Here is a 20,785-nt window from a genome sequence, read left to right as displayed (position 1 = left end):
CATTAAGGTTGGGTCTTGTTTGCTGACCTTGAAGGGGGCCGAGTATTTGACAGAAGAGAGAAAAGCCCTTCCTCCGCCTTTTCCACCTGCCCACCAACCCCAGATGGGGCAGAGAGTGGGTTGTCTCTCTGACATCGGCAGCTCCTGTGGTCAGCAGTTGGAGAGCTTCTCAGTTACTTGGACAGCATTAGAGGAAAATCTGGGTAGGGATGGGCTTGGGAGCTACAGCACAATGTGGAAGACTGCTGGCCAGCCCCCCTTGACCACCAAGGCTGCCTGCAACGGCACAGCCACGCCCTTTGGTACACTCCCTTTGAAAGCTTTGTGGCCAGCTTTGGGGTGGGCAGAGGAACATATCAGACATCACCACAACCCACACAGGGGTGATCGGCGTAGCGAGTGGGAGTCAGGAAGAGTCAGGAAGAGAAGGAACCAGGAAGGCCAACTACTTGAGGACACTTTTTTAAACTGTTTTGGCAACAAGGGCCCTATATGACTTAAGGCTTTTTCTGGTGTCTGAGCCTTGGAGACAGGGACAGTGTTAGAAGGAGTGGGCATAACTATGAAAGAGAATCTGGTAGCATTCGTACGTGTGGGAGGTGCAAATAAGGGCTGCTCGTGACTATTTCTGGAAACTTCAAAATATTTTGAAATTATTTGTAAAGCCGTTTCTGTACCCCATCGGCCAACTGGCATCCTTAGTCATCTCATCAACAACCCACCTATTTTCTCTCTCTCATGACCCAGCTGTCTTCTCACTTACTACATAAAAGCCTCTATTCACCCTCCTTAAGGGTGTGTTTGTGGGAAGGAGCCTAGCCAGGGAGTTTCAACCAAGTTCTTTAGGTGACTTTATTTCAATGTTCACATTCCTATATAGATGCTGACTACTCCGGGGTGCTTCTCCTGACCCCTTCTACCTTCTCCTCTTTATTTCACTTCCTTCTATTTCCCTTAATCTTTTTCTGCCTTCCCCGACCCCCTCAATTGTTTCTATCCATTTCCATCCTTCTGTTTCTCTCTCTTCCTCCATTAAGCTCAGGATAGCGTATAGGGAGGGAGATGAGGCCAAGATTGGGATAAGAAACACATCTTCCAGGGAATTCCCTGGTGGTTCAGTGATTAGAACTCTGCGCTCTCACTGCCGAGGGCCAGGATTCGATCCCTGGTGTGGGAACTAAGATCCCACAGGCCGCACAGTGTGGCAAAAAACAAAACAAAACACATCTTCCAGTTTATACCTTCCCCCACCCTAAATGAATAACAATAATAGCTCCATTTAACTAACATATATCCTATGCCAGGGCCCATGCAAGGAGCTTTCTGTAGACGCCTTTGTTTCATTCTCACAACTAGCCTGTAAGGCAGTTACCATCATTATCAGCATTTTAATGATGAGGAAATGAAGGAACAGAAGGGTTGGGTGAACTCACCCAGTATCACACAGCTAGCAAATAAATGGTAAAGCCAAGGTTTACACCCCAGACATCTGACTTTAATGCTCATACACTGAACTACTGGGCTGCACTTTCAAGACTTCACAGCTTTGTCGGGTCATGGCACACATGAAATGTGACCATGTTTGTAAGACACATAGTGGTAAACTGGAAGAGATTTACTTGGGCTTAGCAAAAAAAAAAAAAAAATTTACCTTCTTAATATAATAATATACAAAATAATAGGAAAGATATCAAATATTACATTGTATAAAACTTCCAAGTAAAATATTTTTAGATTTTGAATGAAAATCTTGTGCTTGTTTCTAAGAATACAGCTTTTGAAATTAGGTTTTATGCTTGAAATAGCAACATACAGTTCCTGATCAAGGTGTTTTTTTTTTTTTTTTTTTTTTTGCGGTATGTGGGCCTCTCACTGTTGTGGCCTCTCCCATTGCGGAGCACAGGCTCCAGACGCGCAGGCTCAGTGGCCATGGCTCACGGGCCCAGCAGCTCCGCGGCATGTGGGATCTTCCCAGACCGGGGCACGAACCCGTGTCCCCTGCATCAGCAGGCGGACTCTCAACCACTGCGCCACCAGGGAAACCCCTGATCAAGGTTTTAAATGATCTCTTTAAATTCTGGATAGTCACCCTTGACCAGAGACTTTGCTGGCACATGTGGATGGTGGCAAATGACAGGACAACATTCACTGCTTTTTCTTTGATTGATGAACCATCTTTTCTTGCCATTGAACAGAATTTAGATAATCTAATCTCTAAATTGTCCTTCAGGAATGTGAGCATTCTTTCCATCTAACAGCTATTACTTTCCTTTTCAATGACAAATGTAGTGTTAATATTTCTTATGATCATTTGAATAGATTTCAAACCCAACTGAGCTCTTTTTTTTTTTTTGCGGTACGCGGGCCTCTCACTGTTGTGGCCTCTCCCGTTGTGGAGCACAGGCTCCGGACGCGCAGGCTCAGCGGCCATGGCTCACGGGCCCAGCCGCTCCGCGGCATGTGGGATCTTCCCGGACCAGGGCACGAACCTGTGTCCCCTGCATCGGCAGGCGGACTCTCAACCACTGCGTCACCAGGGAAGCCCGGCTCTTTCATATTATATATTTCAAAATAATAATGAAGCATTTCCTTAGGAATATGCAATTATCGCTCTACTGGTCTTATACTTTTTCTTAAGATTTAAATAATAAAATTACTAGTGAGCCATTTTAACCTCCTTTTTAAGGTTAAATTTTTGCTTTTAAATTGACAAACTTTGTCAGTACACTGTGTATTTCACACGGTCCTTGGAATTTTCAGTTAACTTCATTCAGGATCTCAGCAAGGTCCGGCATGTTTTGAAGCCAATAATTTATCCTTTGAAGAGTTTTTAACATAATTCAGTTTTTTCAATTCACCTCTTAGCTCATAAACTCTTAGTAAAATTCCCCTGGGACAGTTAGACTGCTTTAGTGTGAAACAGCAGAGACAGGTCTTCTGAACCCATTTCTTTACCTAGAGCTAAGAAGAGAAGGGGCTATCAAGATTTGGTTGTTACCAGGATCACCTGTTTAATAACAGTCTTATATGTGGAATTCAGACCAATAGGTAAAGTTTATATAACAAAGAATTTCTGTGAATAAATACTGCTTGAATATCAAGATTTTCAGAATGAACTTGACAACACAGTCTTTACACCTTCTTGTCGTTACAGCCTCACTATCAGTTCTGAAGCCAAAGGCCTACAGTCCTCTTTAATGAATCAATTAATTATATTATGGCCAATTATTATTTTTGAAAGAAATATTTTTAATTTACAAAGACAAACAATAATACATTATGAAAACTCCATCTAGAATTAGATTGGCTAATTGTTAATATTTACCGGCATTAGAGAAAAGAAAGAAGGAAGGTAGGAAGAAAGGATGGTAGGAAGGAAGGGATAAATTGAATAATTCAGAAAATTAAGAAAATCAGTTTTGTCCTCTTTAGGAATACCTAATGCCATATTTTGTTGATAATACTGATTACGATGATTACTAACCTAATAAACAGATAGCAATCATGCATTCCATCGGTGTTAGTAGAAAAATATGAACATTACAGTAAATTAAATCAAAAGAAAAAAATTAAATACTTTAGAGTCTCACAAACCAAAAAACTTCACTGATGATAAACAAACTTGGACTAAAGTAACAATCACACCGAGAAGATCCAGTGGGGAAGACGGGGGAGCAGCCTCTCTCTAGCTGTGATGCTCGCTAGTCTTAGGCATAAAATAATTGTTATTGAAACAGAACATTTATAGAGGGAGCCATTGTTTTCAAATATAATATTAACTACCGTAAAGTCTGAATGGCTGTAGAAAACATCTAGGAAGATTTATCACCAAAAAAATTTATGTCTATCAAGCTCCTTGTAACATCCCCGTGGCCATCACACACTGGCTGAAAGCATCAGGATGTTCTACTTGGCATTCCCATCTCTCTGTCTGTTTCTTCTTGCCTTTCAAAAGAGGCCAAGGTCAGTGGGTGGGGAAGCTAGGAGTGGATAAGGCACCCAGGGAAGCAGATGTTGACAGTCCTATACTTCTGCTGTAGTTTGAGGGTGATTGGTCAGGAAAGTTTAATGGAACAGAAGGCACTGGCTTTGCAAATGGTCCCAAGCTTTTCTATAGAACAAGAACAATGGAGGCAGTGGAGAAACTGGAAGGATTTAAAACATAAGTAGACTGGAAGAATCTTAGCAGAAGAGGATGCCTAAGAGATTTGGTACCGGATTAGAAAGGACCTGGAAGAACTGGGAGGCTACATCTTCCAGGGGGGTTGGGCATGAAAGTCCATCTCCAGCTTGAGCGTGTAGCTGTGGATGCTAGCGTTGAGCGAGCGTGACAAGAACTTCCTAGGGGAACTCAGCTGATGGTTAAGAAGGCCAACCTGGGGGAAATGTGGAGCTAAAGGGTCAATACCCAGTACGGAAAACCTGGAGGGATGGGCAAGAAAGGTGCGAAAATGCTAAGACACGTCTGCAATAAGCTGGAGGTTGAAGGCCGGATGTTCAGGAGCCCATTCCAGAGGGGAATGAGGAAACAAACAAACAAAAACAGGACACGAGGGCAGGAAAAATCTAGGGAATCACATGAGATCAATAGAGCAGAAGACTAGACCGGGTTTCCTGGAAGGCAGCTGTTGTTTGGGCAAGGCTAAAGGCTCAACCACAGTTTGAAGCACCAACTTGGAGAATTACCTTTCTCTACCCTTCTTCATCTTGAAAGGGATGTAGATTGGCTCCTCAAGTGAAGAAGAGAGATCTCTGGACACAGATCAGGGCCATTCTTTCTATGACGATAGGGGGTCATGGAGGTGGGGAGAGGTTCACCCGGAAGAGGGGGTCTGGGAAGAGGGGACAGAGGATTCTCATGGAGCCCACTGCTGCCTTAGAGAGACGTAAATAACAGGTACGGCTATAACCACTCCACTTTCTATACTCTTCCACTGTCTCTCTATTCATTCTCCACATCTCTCACCCATCTTCTTCCCCTCCACCTAATCCTCTATCCCAACTCTCAGGTTTTGTGATATATTTTCTTTTTTTTTTGCGGTACGCGGGCCTCTCACTGTTGTGGCCTCTCCCATTGTGGAGCACAGGCTCCGGACGCACAGGCTCAGCGGCCATGGCTCACGGGCCCAGCCGCTCCGCGGCATGTGGGATCTTCCCGGACCGGGGCACGAACCCGTGTCCCCTTCATCGGCAGGCGGACTCTCAACCACTGCACCACCAGGGAAGCCCTATGATATATTTTCTGATGACACAACTACTTTTATGAGGAATGAGTTTGTGTAAACGTGTATCAGTTTGTACAGCTGTTCTTGTAAATATTTCAACCCCTGTCTCGCCTGTGTTTATTGTGCTTTCCTCCATTCTAGCAGCTATCACTTGCATTGTGGTTCTTTAAGGGCCCATAACCCTCCTTGGCTGTGAGCCTTTGAGATCAGTGTCCTTGTCTTACTCGTCTTGGTGTCCCCTGAGTCAGCATGATTCTTGAAATGTTTTTCATTGAATATTAGAAAATTCTGCCTGCTCCTGGGATTCTAGCTAAAGTTTATGCCTCTGATGATTAAGAGATATGAAATTCCATGAAATGGAAAAAAAGGTAATCTTGTTAAGAATGAATCATAGGTTCATTGACTCTCAGGATTATAGACTTTATGCAGAACAACCACCAACACCAACACCAACACCATTACCATCACCCTCACGTATCAGACAGGAATACGAATGTCTTTACCAAACAATAACTATCTAGGTGTAGTGAGGCACAGCATGGCCACACTCATGTGGTCTCATGCTTATCTTGACCAGTTTAGATTCAAGTTTGGGGCCAGAATCAAGCAAGGGCTTGGTTAATTTTTTTTTTTTTTTTGTCTGCATCGTACCTTAGTTGCGGTACACGGGATCTTTGTTGTGTCACTCGGGCTCTTCGTTGTGGTACACGGGCTTCTCTCTAGCTGTGGCGTGCAGGTTTTCTCTTCTCTAGTTGTGGCACGCAGGCTCCAGGGCATGTGGGCTCTGTAGTTGCGGTGTGTGGGTTCCGGAGTGCGTGGGATCTGTAGTTTGGGGCATGAGGTCTCTAGCTGAGGTGTGCGAGCTCAGTAGTTGTGGCGAGCGAGCTTAGTTGCCCTGCGTCATGTGGGATCTTAGTCCCCTGAACAGGGATTGAACCCGTGTCCCCTACATTGTGATGTGGAGTCTTTACCACTGGACCACCAGGGAAGTCCCTGGGCTTGGTTAATTTTAAGTCATCTCTCAGGAGATCAGAATGAAAAAAGAAAATTTAAAAAGAGGGAAAGAAAAACTAGGAGTTACCCAAAGAAGTACTCCTGTTAAGAAGTTTAAAATTCTTCTGTGATGTCATTTTTGATTGAGTTGCTTTGCGTACTAAGTGGGTTTTCTTCTTACTCAGTGCTCACTTATACAGCAGTACTCTTTAGCGGGCACACGTAACTAGCAGTGAGTTTGAGTGAAAAAATTTCTTTTGGTTTTTCTCTCCCTTGTCCTCTCTTTGTTTCTTCTGTTTTCTCCTTTCTGTCACCCAATTTCCTAAAACACAGAAAAGTGTGATAAAGAGTTCCTCTTTTGGGTGATAGAATGCCAGTCAGTTCAAATTCCTTGGGGTTTAAAATAGTATCAAATAATTATCTATCTAAATAATGGCTACTAAATAACTATCCAATCAGAATTAATTGGTTTCCCACTTTCTCTACGTTATTTAAAAAGAGAAATTTCTGATGCAGTGTGTATCTTGAAAATGTCTCTCCGTTTTATCTTCTTCCTCTTAGATTACAAGGCTTTTGAAGAGGCAGCTGAACATTTCCAGCCGTACATCAAATTTTTTGCTACTTTCGACAAAGGGGTAAGTACCTATGAAACCCCACTTTAACCGCTGTAAAGATTGAACTTCCCACCACTTTTCTTTTGGCCACATTAACCATCCTCTATCCATTAACACTTTCTCCAGAAGTGTTAGAAATATGGCAGTAAATATGGCAGTGAATAAGAGATGAGTATGAAGATGATTAATTCAGAATCTCTATAAGCGTATTTCTGAAAGCATCCAATAAAGAGAGATGAACCACTCTTTATCACCTTCAACACTAAGAATGGGAAGTGTGTGAGCCCAGAGTGTGCCAGGACACTGGTCACTGCTTCCTTTTTGTTTAGGGCCATCCTCTGCCTTCCTGGGGTTGCATACTTCCCCCTCTACTGGGTCAGGATGGGGGATGAAGTGGAGAGGAGCACTGACCATCTGAAGCCCTGGTGCATCAGAAAGTTACTTTCATCCTCAGGAGAAGCTATTGACGTGCTTGTCTGTAATTCAATGGATCTATATTTTCTGGATGTGGCAAGTTCTTTTTTAAGCCAAAGAACAGCAGAGATAGAGGGATCTTGAATCAATGGGTAATTTATCTGGGGTCTACTAAGGTTGCAGTACTCCATTCTGGCTCCAGTTACTACTAAAATGGCTACTTATTGAGTATTTTCTGTGTGTTGGGCACAATTTGATATATTGCATCTATACTATTTCTAATCCTTTAAACAACTCCACAACAACTCTGAAAAGTAAAATACCCTGTTTCCCAGATGAGAAAAACGATTTAGAAAGGTTAAGTAGTATCCAAGTTCTCCAGCGAATTAGTAGTAGTGCTGAGATCACAATTTAGGACAATCTTTACCTGAAACTCATGCCATTTCTTTTGTACCACACCATTAAGCAGAAAACTCTGTATCTGCCCTTGAGATTCAGGGTGCACACCCACACACCCACATTCATACTCACATCCACACAACACACACAGAACACACATACACAACACCCATATAACCACACACAGTACACACACTCACACAACATACAAGCATAACACATACCTCCTCACACAATCACACTCACACCCACACATATATAACACTCCCAGTGCACATACATTCAAACTTACATCCACGCCCTCCTACACATACGTACTCCAACTAAAGCCCTAAATCACAACGTTTACTAGAACAAATAAATCTAGGACAAACTAAATCCTGATCAAATCCAAGTGGTAAAAGTTGAAAGTAAAAAAGGTAAAAGTTACTCCTACTGAGGAGTAAGGCATTGAAGAACAGTGCTCATGGGCCTTGCTACTTTGAGGAGTTCAAGTTTTCTGTGAAAAACAAGAGGCAGCCTGTAGGTGCTGGAGCAGGGAAGGAGTATGGTGAAAAGAGATTGCATTAAATATATAGACATAACCACTTCTATGGATCTGACCCCAGTCTACAAGCCTATAATCCAGAAGGGAGCTCTATAATCTAAGTGATGTAATCTAAACTTGAAGAAAGTTTACCCTAATGGTTTGGATTAGAGTTGGGAGAGAGCTTGAACAAGAGTATCAAAGGGAATAATAACTATCATTTATTAAGTACTTTTTATGTGTCAGGCTGTGTGCTAAGAGCTTTACACAGGTTTTCTCATTTAATCCTCTCAACACCCCCGTATAAGAGGGATTAGGATTCTCTGCCTACAGAAGCTGAAACCAAGGCTCCAAGAGATGAAGTGATCTGTGATTTGCTCAGGGTCACACAGTGAGTAGGTTAGGCTGACTTCAAAGTCAACTGCTCTGTACTGCTGCACCCCAGAGAGAGAAACACTACGTGTCAAATGATTAGCTGCCGCCTGGCACGTAGTAAGCACTCGGTAAATGTTAGCCAGTACTATTGCTAAGAAGAGGCAGTCCTCTAAGCCCAGGAGGATGGAGGTTGGGAGGGGATATTAGTAGAGAAGGGGAGGTCCAGAGGAGCCTAAAGGAAATTCATCACTGGCGTTTGGTTACGATGGGCCAGGAGTGAATAAGGTGGCTTCTGGGTAAGAACTCATCTGAGGAAAGAGAGAGTCAGGTGGGCAAGCCAGGCCAAGCAAGAAAGCCTCAGTTCTTAGAAGGCTGCTCCAATGCTGAGTTCAGGGTAGTGTCTGTTTTTAGGTGTGCCTCCCGGCCCGACCATATGGCTTCATATCTGTGGACCATGAAGAAGGTGAGGTCGGGCGATAATCAAACACTCAGAAGGTTCTTCACTAAAAACTCTGTAAGACACTGAGTCATAAGTGCCCTTGTTCATAGAGACTTGTGGGATTTTAGAACATTTATAAAGAGAAAGCTGCACTCTCTACCTCTATAGAGAACACAGAAGGAAGAGCTGTTTCACTGAGCGGACCGGATCGTGCCCTTTGGGACTTGAGAACTTGCACTCATCAGTTGCGGGGTGGGGGAAACGGTGGTGTCCAGAAGCCATGGCTGTCCCCAGTCCAAGCCTCAGTGGTGTCCAGCAGGGGGCGCTAGAGCAGAAGAGGTGGGTGGAAGGACCTGGTTGTGAGACACATCCTAGGGAATCCCAGAGGGACCTGGGGAAGGGGAGGTGCTTTCTAGACGTTTGAAGTCAGGAGAGGCAAGGGCCCGGGAAGCCCTAATACAGTCCCAAAGATGAAAAACTAACTGGCAGAGGTTGAGATGACTAGAGGACCTGGCCTCTGTTGACATGAAGGAGAGAAAGACGAGAGAAGACACACCAGTAACTTAAGATCGCAAGTCTCTGCTTCAAGACAGCAAAGATTGTAAAGCTACTGAAAACATTAGGAAATCTAGGAAGAAGAATCTACATATAGGAACATAAGATGGGGTGATGAGCTCTAATCTCTACAAGCTGGGAAGACATTCAACTGGAAGGATCTTTCATTTATTGATTCATTCACTCACTTGGCAAGCATTTATTGAGTGTCTGTTATGTGCCAGGCACTCTTCCAGATGCCAGGGACACAACATTGAGCAAAACAGATTCCTATCCTTGTAGAATTTAGAGTTTAGTATATGGGATTGGTGGGTAAGGTCTGGGAAAGGAAAAGACGGGAAGACAGAAAGTAAGTAAACAACCCAATAAATATATTATATTAAATGTATTATATGAGTTGGAGAACTGTCAAGAGGACGAGATATCAGGGCCGCTGATGTAGATTTGGGAGTTTAGTAGTTTCCAACCACTGTCCATACTGGTATGCCCCAAGGAGCTTTTAAAAGCAAGGATTCTTGAGTCTCATCTTGGAAATTTGGATTTTTCTAGCATTGCGACCAGGCCCAGAAATATGCACTTTTCTAAAAGCTCCCTGAGAGATTTTACCTGGTACACAGGTTTGGGACCAGCACTGATCTCTGGATCTTGATCCTACATCAAGCCACACAAGGGCCTAACCTCCCTGAAGCAAATGGAGCAAGAGTGAGAGGGCTAAGGATGGTGTCCACTCTGTAGCACCTCACAGCCTGAAAAATGTCAGTTCTAATCATCTCATGCTATCTCCCACTGGCCTGTTCTTTTCTTGGAGTGAACAGTGAGAAGCAAAATCATTTTTTGAACCATATTGGTCCAAAAGAAGCTGTGATTCTCTAAACAAAGTTGATGGGCAAGACAGATGTTGAGAAAACCTAAATTCATTGAGTTGTTTTCATCTGCAACAACCAAAATGGCTTGCTAAGTTGTAGAAAAACATCTGTTATCAAAATTCATACACATGCAAATGTCAAAAAAATTGTACTTTGTAACTTTCTTGTCTTTGGCATACTCCATTCCAACTATTTTTTTTTTAAGTACAAAAGAATTCATTATACGGACCTCTTGAGTTTTTAATAGTAAAATCCATTCTTACCATCCATGAAACAGGTCTCCTCCCAGAACAGAACCTTGGATATAGTAGACCCCACTAAATATTTATTGAAGGAATGAAAGAATCAATGCCTCAATCAATCAAATCTCCTTCAGTCTTTACCATCCAAGATACAATTAAAAGAATGGAATTCTCTGAGATTCAAAAGGAGGAAAATCTATGGTATTGATGGGGATATAGTGAACAGGTCTCTGGAAAATTTTGCTCAGGGTTCCGAAGACTTAAACTTACGAACATCATAATCCAACTTTACATTCATGGTCTTAACACTACAGACCCTAACATACACACACATGAACACATGCACACTCAAGTGCATAGGTGCGTCTCCACTGCTTACCTCAATGGAGGGTCTGATGAGCTCCTTTTCACCTTCTGGAAGCCTTCGTTCTAGCAGACTGTGCTAGGGATGAACTGATGAGAGCATGTTACAAGAGGTAGAAGGAAACCTCTCACTGTGACATGCGTAGTGTCAAGGCAATATTTAAAGGGACATAAATTCCTTTCTGTACAGTGTCAAGAAGAAGGTAATTTTCAGATGAGAGGAAAGTTGGAACGGAGGCAAATTGTTAGTTGAGAACAATTTGAGAACTCAAATTGTGCCTCAGGTCTGTCATTTGTAAAATAAGTATAATAATAGTTCTTACCTCATACAGTCAAAGTGGGGATTCATAAAGTAATCAACTGAAAACACTGCAGCGGTGCCTGGCACATGGTAAGCACTCCATATGTTTGCTATTATTAGTTTTTGCTCATCTGCTCACTTCCTACTTCATATAAACACAGTTTCCTGGTTCCTAGAATATGTAGTACGTGAACTCAGAAAACCAGAATCCAATGTCATTTTCAAGCCCATTCTATGATGGGCCCAGCTTTGTGAAGAACTGTGCGTAAACCCAAACAGTGGTTGTAGAGTTGCTCTTTCCTCCCTTCCTCCAACCACACTCCTCACCCCCACCCCACTGAAGAGGGAAGAAAGTAAGAAAAAAACCCCACACCTTCTTGTCCTTTAAAACCAAATCAGCATGACCATTAAATCTCTTTGACTGCGGCTCTTAACACAGCTTGTTTTCGTTAGCTCTGAGTAGGATGTTGGTATTTCTTTCCCTTAGGTCCTTAAGAAATGTCTTTTGGAATAGAGTGACCTGGATGAATAGCAATTGATGACAAAAGCCATAGGGATACCAGTGTGTGCTCAGAATGGACCTCCTTGTGTAACAGCTTATGTAATACCCAGTTCCTCCTCGTCACCAATTAGTCACGGCTGCCCTGGGCCTCCACGCTGTTGGTTACCACCACAGGGCGTCAGCTCTTAGGCAATTCCTCTTTATTTTCAAGGGAACCACTGTTCATCCCTGTGCTTTCTTGGACCACAGCTTTGAACTAGAAAAGAATGGCATTTGGTTTTCTACAGAGCGTTGCACATTCCAGGCCTCTCAAATCATTTCACAAAAGGAGATGAGAGTTCAGCAGCTCTGCAGGCGAACACAGCAACCATTCTGCCCTGACCAGACCGCGTGGCCACGTTAATGAAGAGCGCAGATGGCTCCCAGGCTATGGGCTGGCTCCCCATGCTTTTTATTTGGTACAGCGTGAGCAACTCATCCCAGCTTGCTGGGTACTAACCCAGTGTTAGCACTGAAAGTCTGAATCCTGGGAAACCCCTCCACTCTGGACAAACCAGGATGGTGGGTCACCTTCTGACAGGTAACTAACCAGGCAGTTCCCAGAGCCTGAGAAACCATAAAACAAGCCCAGGACTGAGAGACAACCCTTGGGCCAATGCTTCAACCAAAATAGCAATTAGGGTTTATGAGCTGATCGAGGACAGGTTCCTGAGTTGGCCTCTGATTCTGAGTACCTGTATGCTTTAAATGGTTTCTGTCAATTGTCTGTTCTATCAAAACTGATTCAATTAAATCCATACATCCCAGGACACTGAACATGATCTGTTGACATTTGCTTCCTCCTCCAGCCCCTGGCAAATACAGTAGAGTGGTGGTGATAATGGAATTAAATTTCCCACTTTTCATTCTGACTGCTCTCTGGCCCTGATTGGATCTCATTTGCCAGGGAAGTTTTTTTCTATCTGTCCTTTGATCACAAAAGTAGATCGGTCCAGCCAGATGGACCGATGAGTTAGGTGATGAGTTCCTATCATTTCAATGTTTAAGTAAAAACCATGCATACACTTTCATGTCTTTTGCAGAGAACACACACACTTGTAGCCGGACAACCCATTGCCACTCTAGACTAGTGTTCAAGGAAACTATTGTCTTACTTCTAACTGTTACAGGTTGCAAAGAAATTGTCCTTGAAGATGAATGAGGTTGACTTCTATGAGCCATTTATGGACGAGCCCATTGCCATCCCTGACAAACCCTACACAGAAGAGGAGCTTGTGGAGTTTGTGAAGGAGCACCAAAGGTGTCCCAGATGGCATGCAGGGGTGGGGGCAGGGGGGATCCAAGGCCTGGGAGATGGAGAAAAGCCTCTTAGTCCTACCATTTCAGACCCCCAAGGGCAACAACCTGGAGTTAGTAACCGAGCAGAACTGAACTCCGTAGTGTGGCTTTGTTGGTCATTGATCAGCGGCAGGGATGTTGCTATATTTTCTGAATATGGGTCTACACTTGCAAACAAGGTTAGACCACCTCCCTGCAGTGAGGAAATCACCTCATACAGTAGGATGTAAGTAAATTCTACAATGATAATGATTTAGTGACAGCCTCCTAAAGTACTATGTTAGGTGCTTTTGGAAACTATATTACCGACTCTTCAACATTATGGGGTAATTATTATCATCCTAATTTTACAGATCAAGGAATTGGGCTCAGGGTAGTTGAGTAACTTAGTCAAGGATGAACATTTTATGCCTAGAACTTCTGGGAGGGGAATCGTTGATACCATCAGCTCTAGCATGGATCAGCAAGCTTTTTCTACAAAGGGCCAGATAATAAATATTTCAGGCTCTATGAGCCAGATGGTCTCTGTTGCAAACACTCAATTCTGCCGTTATAGTGTGCAAGCAGTCGCGGGCCATATGTAAACAAATGGGTGTGGCTGTGTCCCAAAGGGAGTTTATTTATAAAAACAGGAGCCATTGGCTGGATTTGACCCACCAGCTGTAGTTTGCTGACCCCAGCTCTTAAGGGAGGGACAATACTGGAACATGGAATATGGTGGTGGTTCACCCTCTCACCCACCCACCCTCCCCTCCACATGCTCACATAGGTTCGTTGAACCTGGAGCATCATGATTCCATCACCCAGTCAGCTTGGTCCCTCCAGGGATGCAGCACCTGGAGGAACAAATATCAGCATGTCTAACAGTATTTGTCAACATTCAAAAAGAAATGAAACCATGAGCAAAAGATAGACCCGACCTGCTCCTCCCTAAAGGGCTTTTGATGGATGACCCTGTGATAAAACAACTGTAGTTCTGGGCTGTTTCCTCTCCTGGGTCTCCTCATTCTGGGCCTGCTCTGGGTTCTCAGGAGTGGCAGCTGTATGTGAGGAGGGAAATGGCTTCTTGGCCTGGGAGTGAGCTGACTCCGTGCCCTCTGACCTATGATTTGTAATAGATTTTATAATCCTTGGATCAAATGGGCCCATGAAAAGGCTGAGAGCTTTAGGCCCAGCTCTGTGTGTGACACAACAGGGTCAATCTGCTCTGTCTCCTTAGGGGAGACAACAGGTACGTAGACACTCTTGAAAATGGACTAACATCTCATTCTACATTTCACTGTGCTGAGGCTTTGGAGTCAGCCAAGGTAATCCCTACTCAACAAAGCTCATCTTTTTTTTTTTTCAGACCCACTCTACGTCGCTTGCGCCCAGAAGATATGTTTGAAACATGGGTAAGAAAGTGGCAAACTCTTTCTGCTTTGTAGCGATGGGTATATTCCCCAGGAGGAATACCCCTTGGAGTTCCAAAACTCAAACCAAGTCTTATTTGCCTGGAGTGGATGTCTGGATGGTGGAGAATTTGAAATGTGGACAATATCACACTGAGTTACAACCCAGTTCTTCTGGGCTGGCCAGTAGGCAAAATTACTCTATCTCTGAGTTCATTTCCTAGAGTTTCTACTGGCTTTCATTCACTGGCCACCAGAGACCCAAGGTCACGTGGTAGAAGGAGCTCAGACCATGAGTTATATACAGACTTGAGTTGAAGCCCACAGTCTGCCACCTAGTAGCTTTGCATCGTAGATCAAGTCACGTGGTCTTTCTGAGCTTTAATTTCTGTATCTAAAATCAGGCTTTTTGTAAGTATGAAAGGTGTGAAGAACCCAGACATAGGGGGCACTCCATTCATGCATGGTAGCTGTTTTTGTAAATATCAACTCAAGGCACTGGAAAATGCTGAGTCAGACTGTCCCCTAGGTCTGTGTCACAGACAAGACGTAAGGTGGGTCAAATTGCATTAGAAAGAGGGCCTTGGAGATACACTCCCCCCACCCCACCCCCCAGCTTTATACAAAATTCTGTAAACAGTAACAACCAAAGTCTATGGAGCATTTTTCAAAGCATTTCATGCATCTTTTTACTTGGATCTCTCAACAGTTCTAGAAAGTGATATAGAACAAGTATTATTTTAGCTTCCTGGGGAAACTGACAATCATACAGATTAGATTAATTACTCACGGATACATAACTAATAAGCATTAGATCTTGGGACTTAAATTTAGACCACCTGGGGCCAAATCTCATTTCTCCGGTATACCCCCTAGAGTGGGCCACGTCCCCATAAGGCAACATTCTGGCGGGGAGGGGGCGGAAAGGGATTAACATGGAAGCATATATTTACTCTCTAACTCAGTCTAAAGTGACAGATGAACAGAACCGTGGAGTAACTTGACACCCTCTGTTTTACTGGCACTTAACTTCTCTGGATGTCTGAAGGTAGAACAAACATTTCACACCGAAGGCAAATGATCTGGTCCAGAGGAGAGAACTATAGAAGAGCAACACAGCACAATAGAAACATCTTTTCCTAACATTTAAACCTTTCAAAAATTTAACCTTTAGGAGGTCTCATTATTAGATTTAAAAATAACAAAAAGCATATAACAGTGCTTTGAAACTAAGATTCCTTTTTAAATTATTTTTGCTTTTCACCTAAAACAATTTCAGACTTATAAAAAATAGTGCAAAGAATTCCATGATCCCTTTACCCAGATTCCCCAAATGTTAACATTTTACTCCTTTTGCTTTATCACACACTCTCTTGATAGATATACAGATTTTTTCCTGAACTGTCTAAGTAGCAGACCCAATTCCCCTTTGCTCTTATATACTTCAGAAGTTGTCTAAAAACAAGAACTTTCTCTTATATAATCATAGTATGCTTATCAAAATCAAGAAATTAATACTAATACAATTCCACATTTAAATTGACCAGTTGTCACTAATATCCTTTATAGCAAGAGAAAACATTTGTTTTTTCCTGGCCCAGGATCCAATCCTGGATCACAGGCTTATGTTTGGTTGTTATGTTACTTCAGTCGCCTTTAATCTGGAAGAGGTCATTGGTTTTTGTCTCTCATGACACAAGGTACCATTTTAAATCGAGAGTGATTATTACTGTTCCGTTCTGCTATGCCTTTATCTTTACTTCTTCTTCTTACTTTGTTCATTCTTAAGAGATAAGTCTCTAGGCTCCTGGAAGGGAGACACTGCAAAACTGTAGAACCCTTCTCTCAGGCCTTTCCTCACGGACATAGCAGTATCACATTCCGAACCACCACACCATAGCGGGAGAGGTCCTGTCCGCTCCTTCACAGACACCCCTAATCCTCCACACTGCCCTGAAGAAATGCTCTCTCTCCCATATCGGAGGTAGATGTTCAGAAAGAAAGTTCACTGCCTGGCTTCACTGGAACCCATCCTCTGCTTTCTTTTCACTTAGTAAGATACAGCTTTTGCTATACTATAAGATAACAGTGATGGCTCACATTATTATATATTCAATTGTTTTCTAGTTGGGAAAGGGCTGTGTATTGAAGTTAACCAGGTAGAGAAAAGGGCAACCAGACTGGTTTACTGCTTTCCAACACCCCATCATGGAATACCCACGTGATTCCCCAGAAGCCCTAGCCAGACCTAGTCAGCCCCTCATCCAAGTCTCCAACTAGGGAGGGAGGGCAAGACTGGCCATCCAGGGTTATCTTCACATCCTGAAAAAGGAGGAACAGAAATCAGTCTGTCAGAAGGCTCTTTGGGGAACCCCTCTGCCTATCCCCAACCCATCCACATGTGCCCACCCCCAAAACAGCATCTTCCTGGGCTACTTGGCCATAGCAACCTAAACCCCACATGTTGGGGAAAGTGACCAGCTCATGAACTTTAAAGTCTTTATCTTCAATACACACTTCCTTAGACACTGCAAGATATTTAAATAAAATAGTAAAACTAGGTAGAGCTAAAGCAACTATTGAGCTTCTTCTCTCCCAAACTCTACAGGTTTTTAAAGCAGCAAATCATAGAAAACACATAACTTATTATTCCTAAAAACATTATGCCTAGTAATAGTTGCTGTGTGAAAATCAGACAGCTATTTTTTTTTTTTTTTTTTTTTTTGCGGTATGCGGGCCTCTCACTGATGTGGCCTCTCCTGTTGCGGAGCACAGGCTCCGGACGCGCAGGCTCAGCGGCCGTGGCTCACGGGCCCAGCCGCTCCGCGGCATGTGGGATCTTCCCGGACCGGGGCACGAACCCGTGTCCCCTGCATTGGCAGGCGGACTGTCAACCACTGCGCCACCAGGGAAGCCCCAGACAGCTATTTATTTATTTATTTAGAATATTCAAAGAATGTTGAGGTAGAGCAGGGCGGTCCAGACCCAATGCTGACCTGTCCTTCCTCTTTGAGACTCCACCTTCCCACCGGCTCTCCATCCTAGCAAGTGGCCAGCCAGAGTCCTTAGCAAAAGCCCACAGAAATGGGAGTCAGCAGTTCTTTCTAAAAGAATCTTCTCTTGGTTTCAATAGGCAAGTAATTCCCAGAGGGGGGCAGAGAGCTCCTCCAGATGAGCCCCTGCACCACTTCACTGCCCCTTAGTTAGGGAGTCTGACAGTTTTAACTGCTTCTTTTTTTCCTTTGCATCTCTTCATTCAACATGAGAGCAAACATTCAACCAAGACTGGAAAGAAACAGTTAAATATGAACAATGGTAATTGATTGGTGGGTAATTGATGTTTCATTTCTCCTTGGTATCTCTAATATTTGCTAATTTTCTTCAAGCGGTATGTAAGATTTTTATCACTATATTCTTTTTTTTTTTAAGTCAATAAACATTAAGAAGAACCTATTACATTGTGCTAAGTACGGAGGTTATAAAAATAAGCCTTGCTGTCCTGTCCTTAGGAATTCGAGGTTAAGTAGATGAAACAGTTGCAATAATACAACACCAGCCCAGTATGCTTGCCGCCAAGACAAAGGGACATACAAAGTGCTAGGGAATCTAGAGTAAGGTATTCACCAAAGTAACTCCCAAATTTCCACTTCTTTGGGGGATCTGGTGCTCAGCCACTTTGTATAAAAGCCCCTTCTTGGCCTCTTTCAACTTAAGTAAGAGCCACTGACCAGAGTTTGCAACATCTTCTGCAAAGCCCGTGGAGAGACAATAGATTTAAGGAGCCCATTCTGCTGTTGTTCATAATGTCAGGGAGGAAAATCTTTCCTCTACCCTCTTAGGTTCATTTCTTACGGCCTACAAATTAACCTGACAAAAGACAGATTGGCAAGAGAGAAAAAAAAAAAAAAAGATTTAATTAGCTATTTATGCATGCGAGTTCACAAACGTGATTCAAGGAGGGGCTTATATACCATCTTAATGGGGAATGGGAGGGTAGGGGCAGAGGAGCACTTCTGGGAGAACGAAATGACTTTTTGGAAAGATAAATGGGCCCTTAGGAGAAGAGATGGCAGATATGATAGTTTTGTGATAATGTCTATCTGAGAAAAGAAAATTAGAGTGATGACAAGTTCTTTGGGGAGGCTCTACTTTTAGGCAGATAAAAGATTTCAGGAATTCAAATGCCTTCAGCCAAAATAGTTTTTATGCCACAGTGGCTTATTCTGGACCCCTTCAGTGAGAAGGAGCATGGGCTTTGGGGCCAGACAGAACTGGCTTGAATCCCAGTTATGTCATGTACCATCTCATGCCTTAAGGTAAGTCACTTAATTCTTGAAGCATTGAATAGGAATGAGACTTTGATGTGAGATTTAGAAACAATGTATTTACAGAGTACTGATACAGAGGGTGGCAAATATTATTGTCTCCATTTTCATCATCATTACCATTTTAAGCCATAATGCCTTCCCTCAGAGAGCTTGCCATCTGGTTGAGAAGAGATTTGTGCAATTAAAAAGGTTATTTCTGGGCTTCCCTGGTGGCGCAGTGGTTGAGAGTCTGCCTGCCGATGCAGGGGACACGGGTTCGTGCCCCGGTCCGGGAAGATGGCCGCTGAGCCTGCGCGTTTGGAGCCTGTGCTCTGCAATGGGAGAGGCCACAACAGTGAGAGGCCCGCGTATCACACACACAAAAAAAGGTTATTTCCAAGGCAAGGCGATGACTAAATGGGTGATCTGGGCAGCAAAGGCTGTGGGGTTCAGAGAAAGCCCCTGGGGTATTCTCAGGCCCGTGGATGGTCAGCTCGGCTCTTCCTCCCCCCATGCACGTTGGATTCTCATCGAGTAACCCTGACTTACTGGCTTGTCCGTGGATTCTTGCTCTGTGAGTTTATTACTGAAAATACTGAAAACACCTGGCACTAAGCAGCGCCTGCCTCTTTGCAGGTGTTCGATACAGGTTTGTGGGCTGAATCTTTGAGACCCACAGAGAGAGAGGCTCTTTCTTTGGGTTACGTATGGCTCTCCATCCAGGGACCACCTCAGGCGTGGGGAGTGACAGCTGTATTATAAGCAGCCTCTTAGCAAACGAATATGGATTCTTAATTCTAAAACCAATTTCCAAATGCATTCTAGAAGGGCACACAGAAATGAACAGAATTAACACTGCTTACTTCCAACTGATGGCAGGAGACAGAGACACGGGGCAGCCTAATGAGAACTGATCAAGATATTCTGTCTGGCGATAATAGCAAATGTAAAATAGGGAAACCTCAGACTCCCCTTCTGGTTGCTGTCGGTTTTGTGTAATAAACCTGCACTCATGCACGCGCGCACGCACACACACGTTATCTGTAAAATTCAATTCCCCAGAGAGTCTGACCATGGCAGTGCCTACTCTCTTGTTTTTAATAATAATATTTTCCATTTAATCTCTCTTAGACTATTTGGAGGTTTTTGTCCATTCCAAACTCAAAGGGGAAAAATTAGCATTTAGATAGGATTGCACCCGCATTAAAATCAATTGAAATGGAAACAGAGATCATGGGAGGGTTGAGATGCCTGGAGTTTTTTTTTTTTTTCCCTAGGATGATTCTGATATGACACATTCAGGGCATCCAGTGAATCCCTCTGCTGGTGTCAGTGATAATCATATTCACTTGGGTTTGTCCCCGGTGCCTCGTTCTCACACAACTTCCTCTCCAGGTCTTCTGAGGATCGCATTTCCCAAAGAGGGGTCCCTCTAAGCTCTCGCTTCTCCTTCTGCAGGAATAATCAATGCAGAGGAGACACAAGGCACATATATATGGTCCTTTCTGCCCAGGACATAGAAACATGGAATGCCACTTGCTTGTCCCTGGATTTGAAATACTCTCTCTAGATTCTTTACCTCGTCCCAGCCTTCACATCCACACACACTTTTACTGTCACACCCTCAACCTTCCCTAACTCCAAATTCCAGACTCTCCCTGTAGCCTCCCACTTTCATGACATGTTTTAGAGGCCTATCCTGCTTTGGCAAGCTTGGGTTCCAGAGCAGAAAGGACCCCAAGGAAACAGCCTGGAGGTCACAGTCAGCAAGGCGTCCCCTACTGACCACACAGGTTCTGCTCCTTCAATAAGAGATGTCTTAACAGGGAAGCACTACACTTGCATATGATCCTCGTGTGACCAAAACAGACTCACATCCTAATTTACCGCATAGAGTCCTGTCTGCTGCCTGTTTGGGGACAGCTTCAGGATCTG

At 43.5% G+C, this 20,785-nt stretch overlaps 1 protein-coding gene across 1 annotated transcript in view; it reads left to right on the top strand.

Moving 5' to 3' along the window:
* The window catches only part of CASQ2 (calsequestrin 2), a 63,310-nt gene that overhangs the window by 26,483 nt on the left and 16,042 nt on the right, over nucleotides 1-20,785 (top strand). The window contains exons 5-7 of the mRNA XM_060007009.1: nucleotides 6,780-6,853; nucleotides 12,984-13,114; nucleotides 14,501-14,546. Coding sequence (XP_059862992.1) covers nucleotides 6,780-6,853; nucleotides 12,984-13,114; nucleotides 14,501-14,546 — 251 coding nt within the window. The remainder of the gene's footprint in view (nucleotides 1-6,779; nucleotides 6,854-12,983; nucleotides 13,115-14,500; nucleotides 14,547-20,785) is intronic.

This window comes from Delphinus delphis, chromosome 1 (genome assembly GCF_949987515.2).
Source record: "Delphinus delphis chromosome 1, mDelDel1.2, whole genome shotgun sequence".
Lineage (NCBI taxonomy): Eukaryota > Metazoa > Chordata > Mammalia > Artiodactyla > Delphinidae > Delphinus > Delphinus delphis.
The sequence above is the reverse complement of the archived record's forward strand: the minus strand, read 5'-3'. Positions and strand labels throughout refer to the sequence as shown.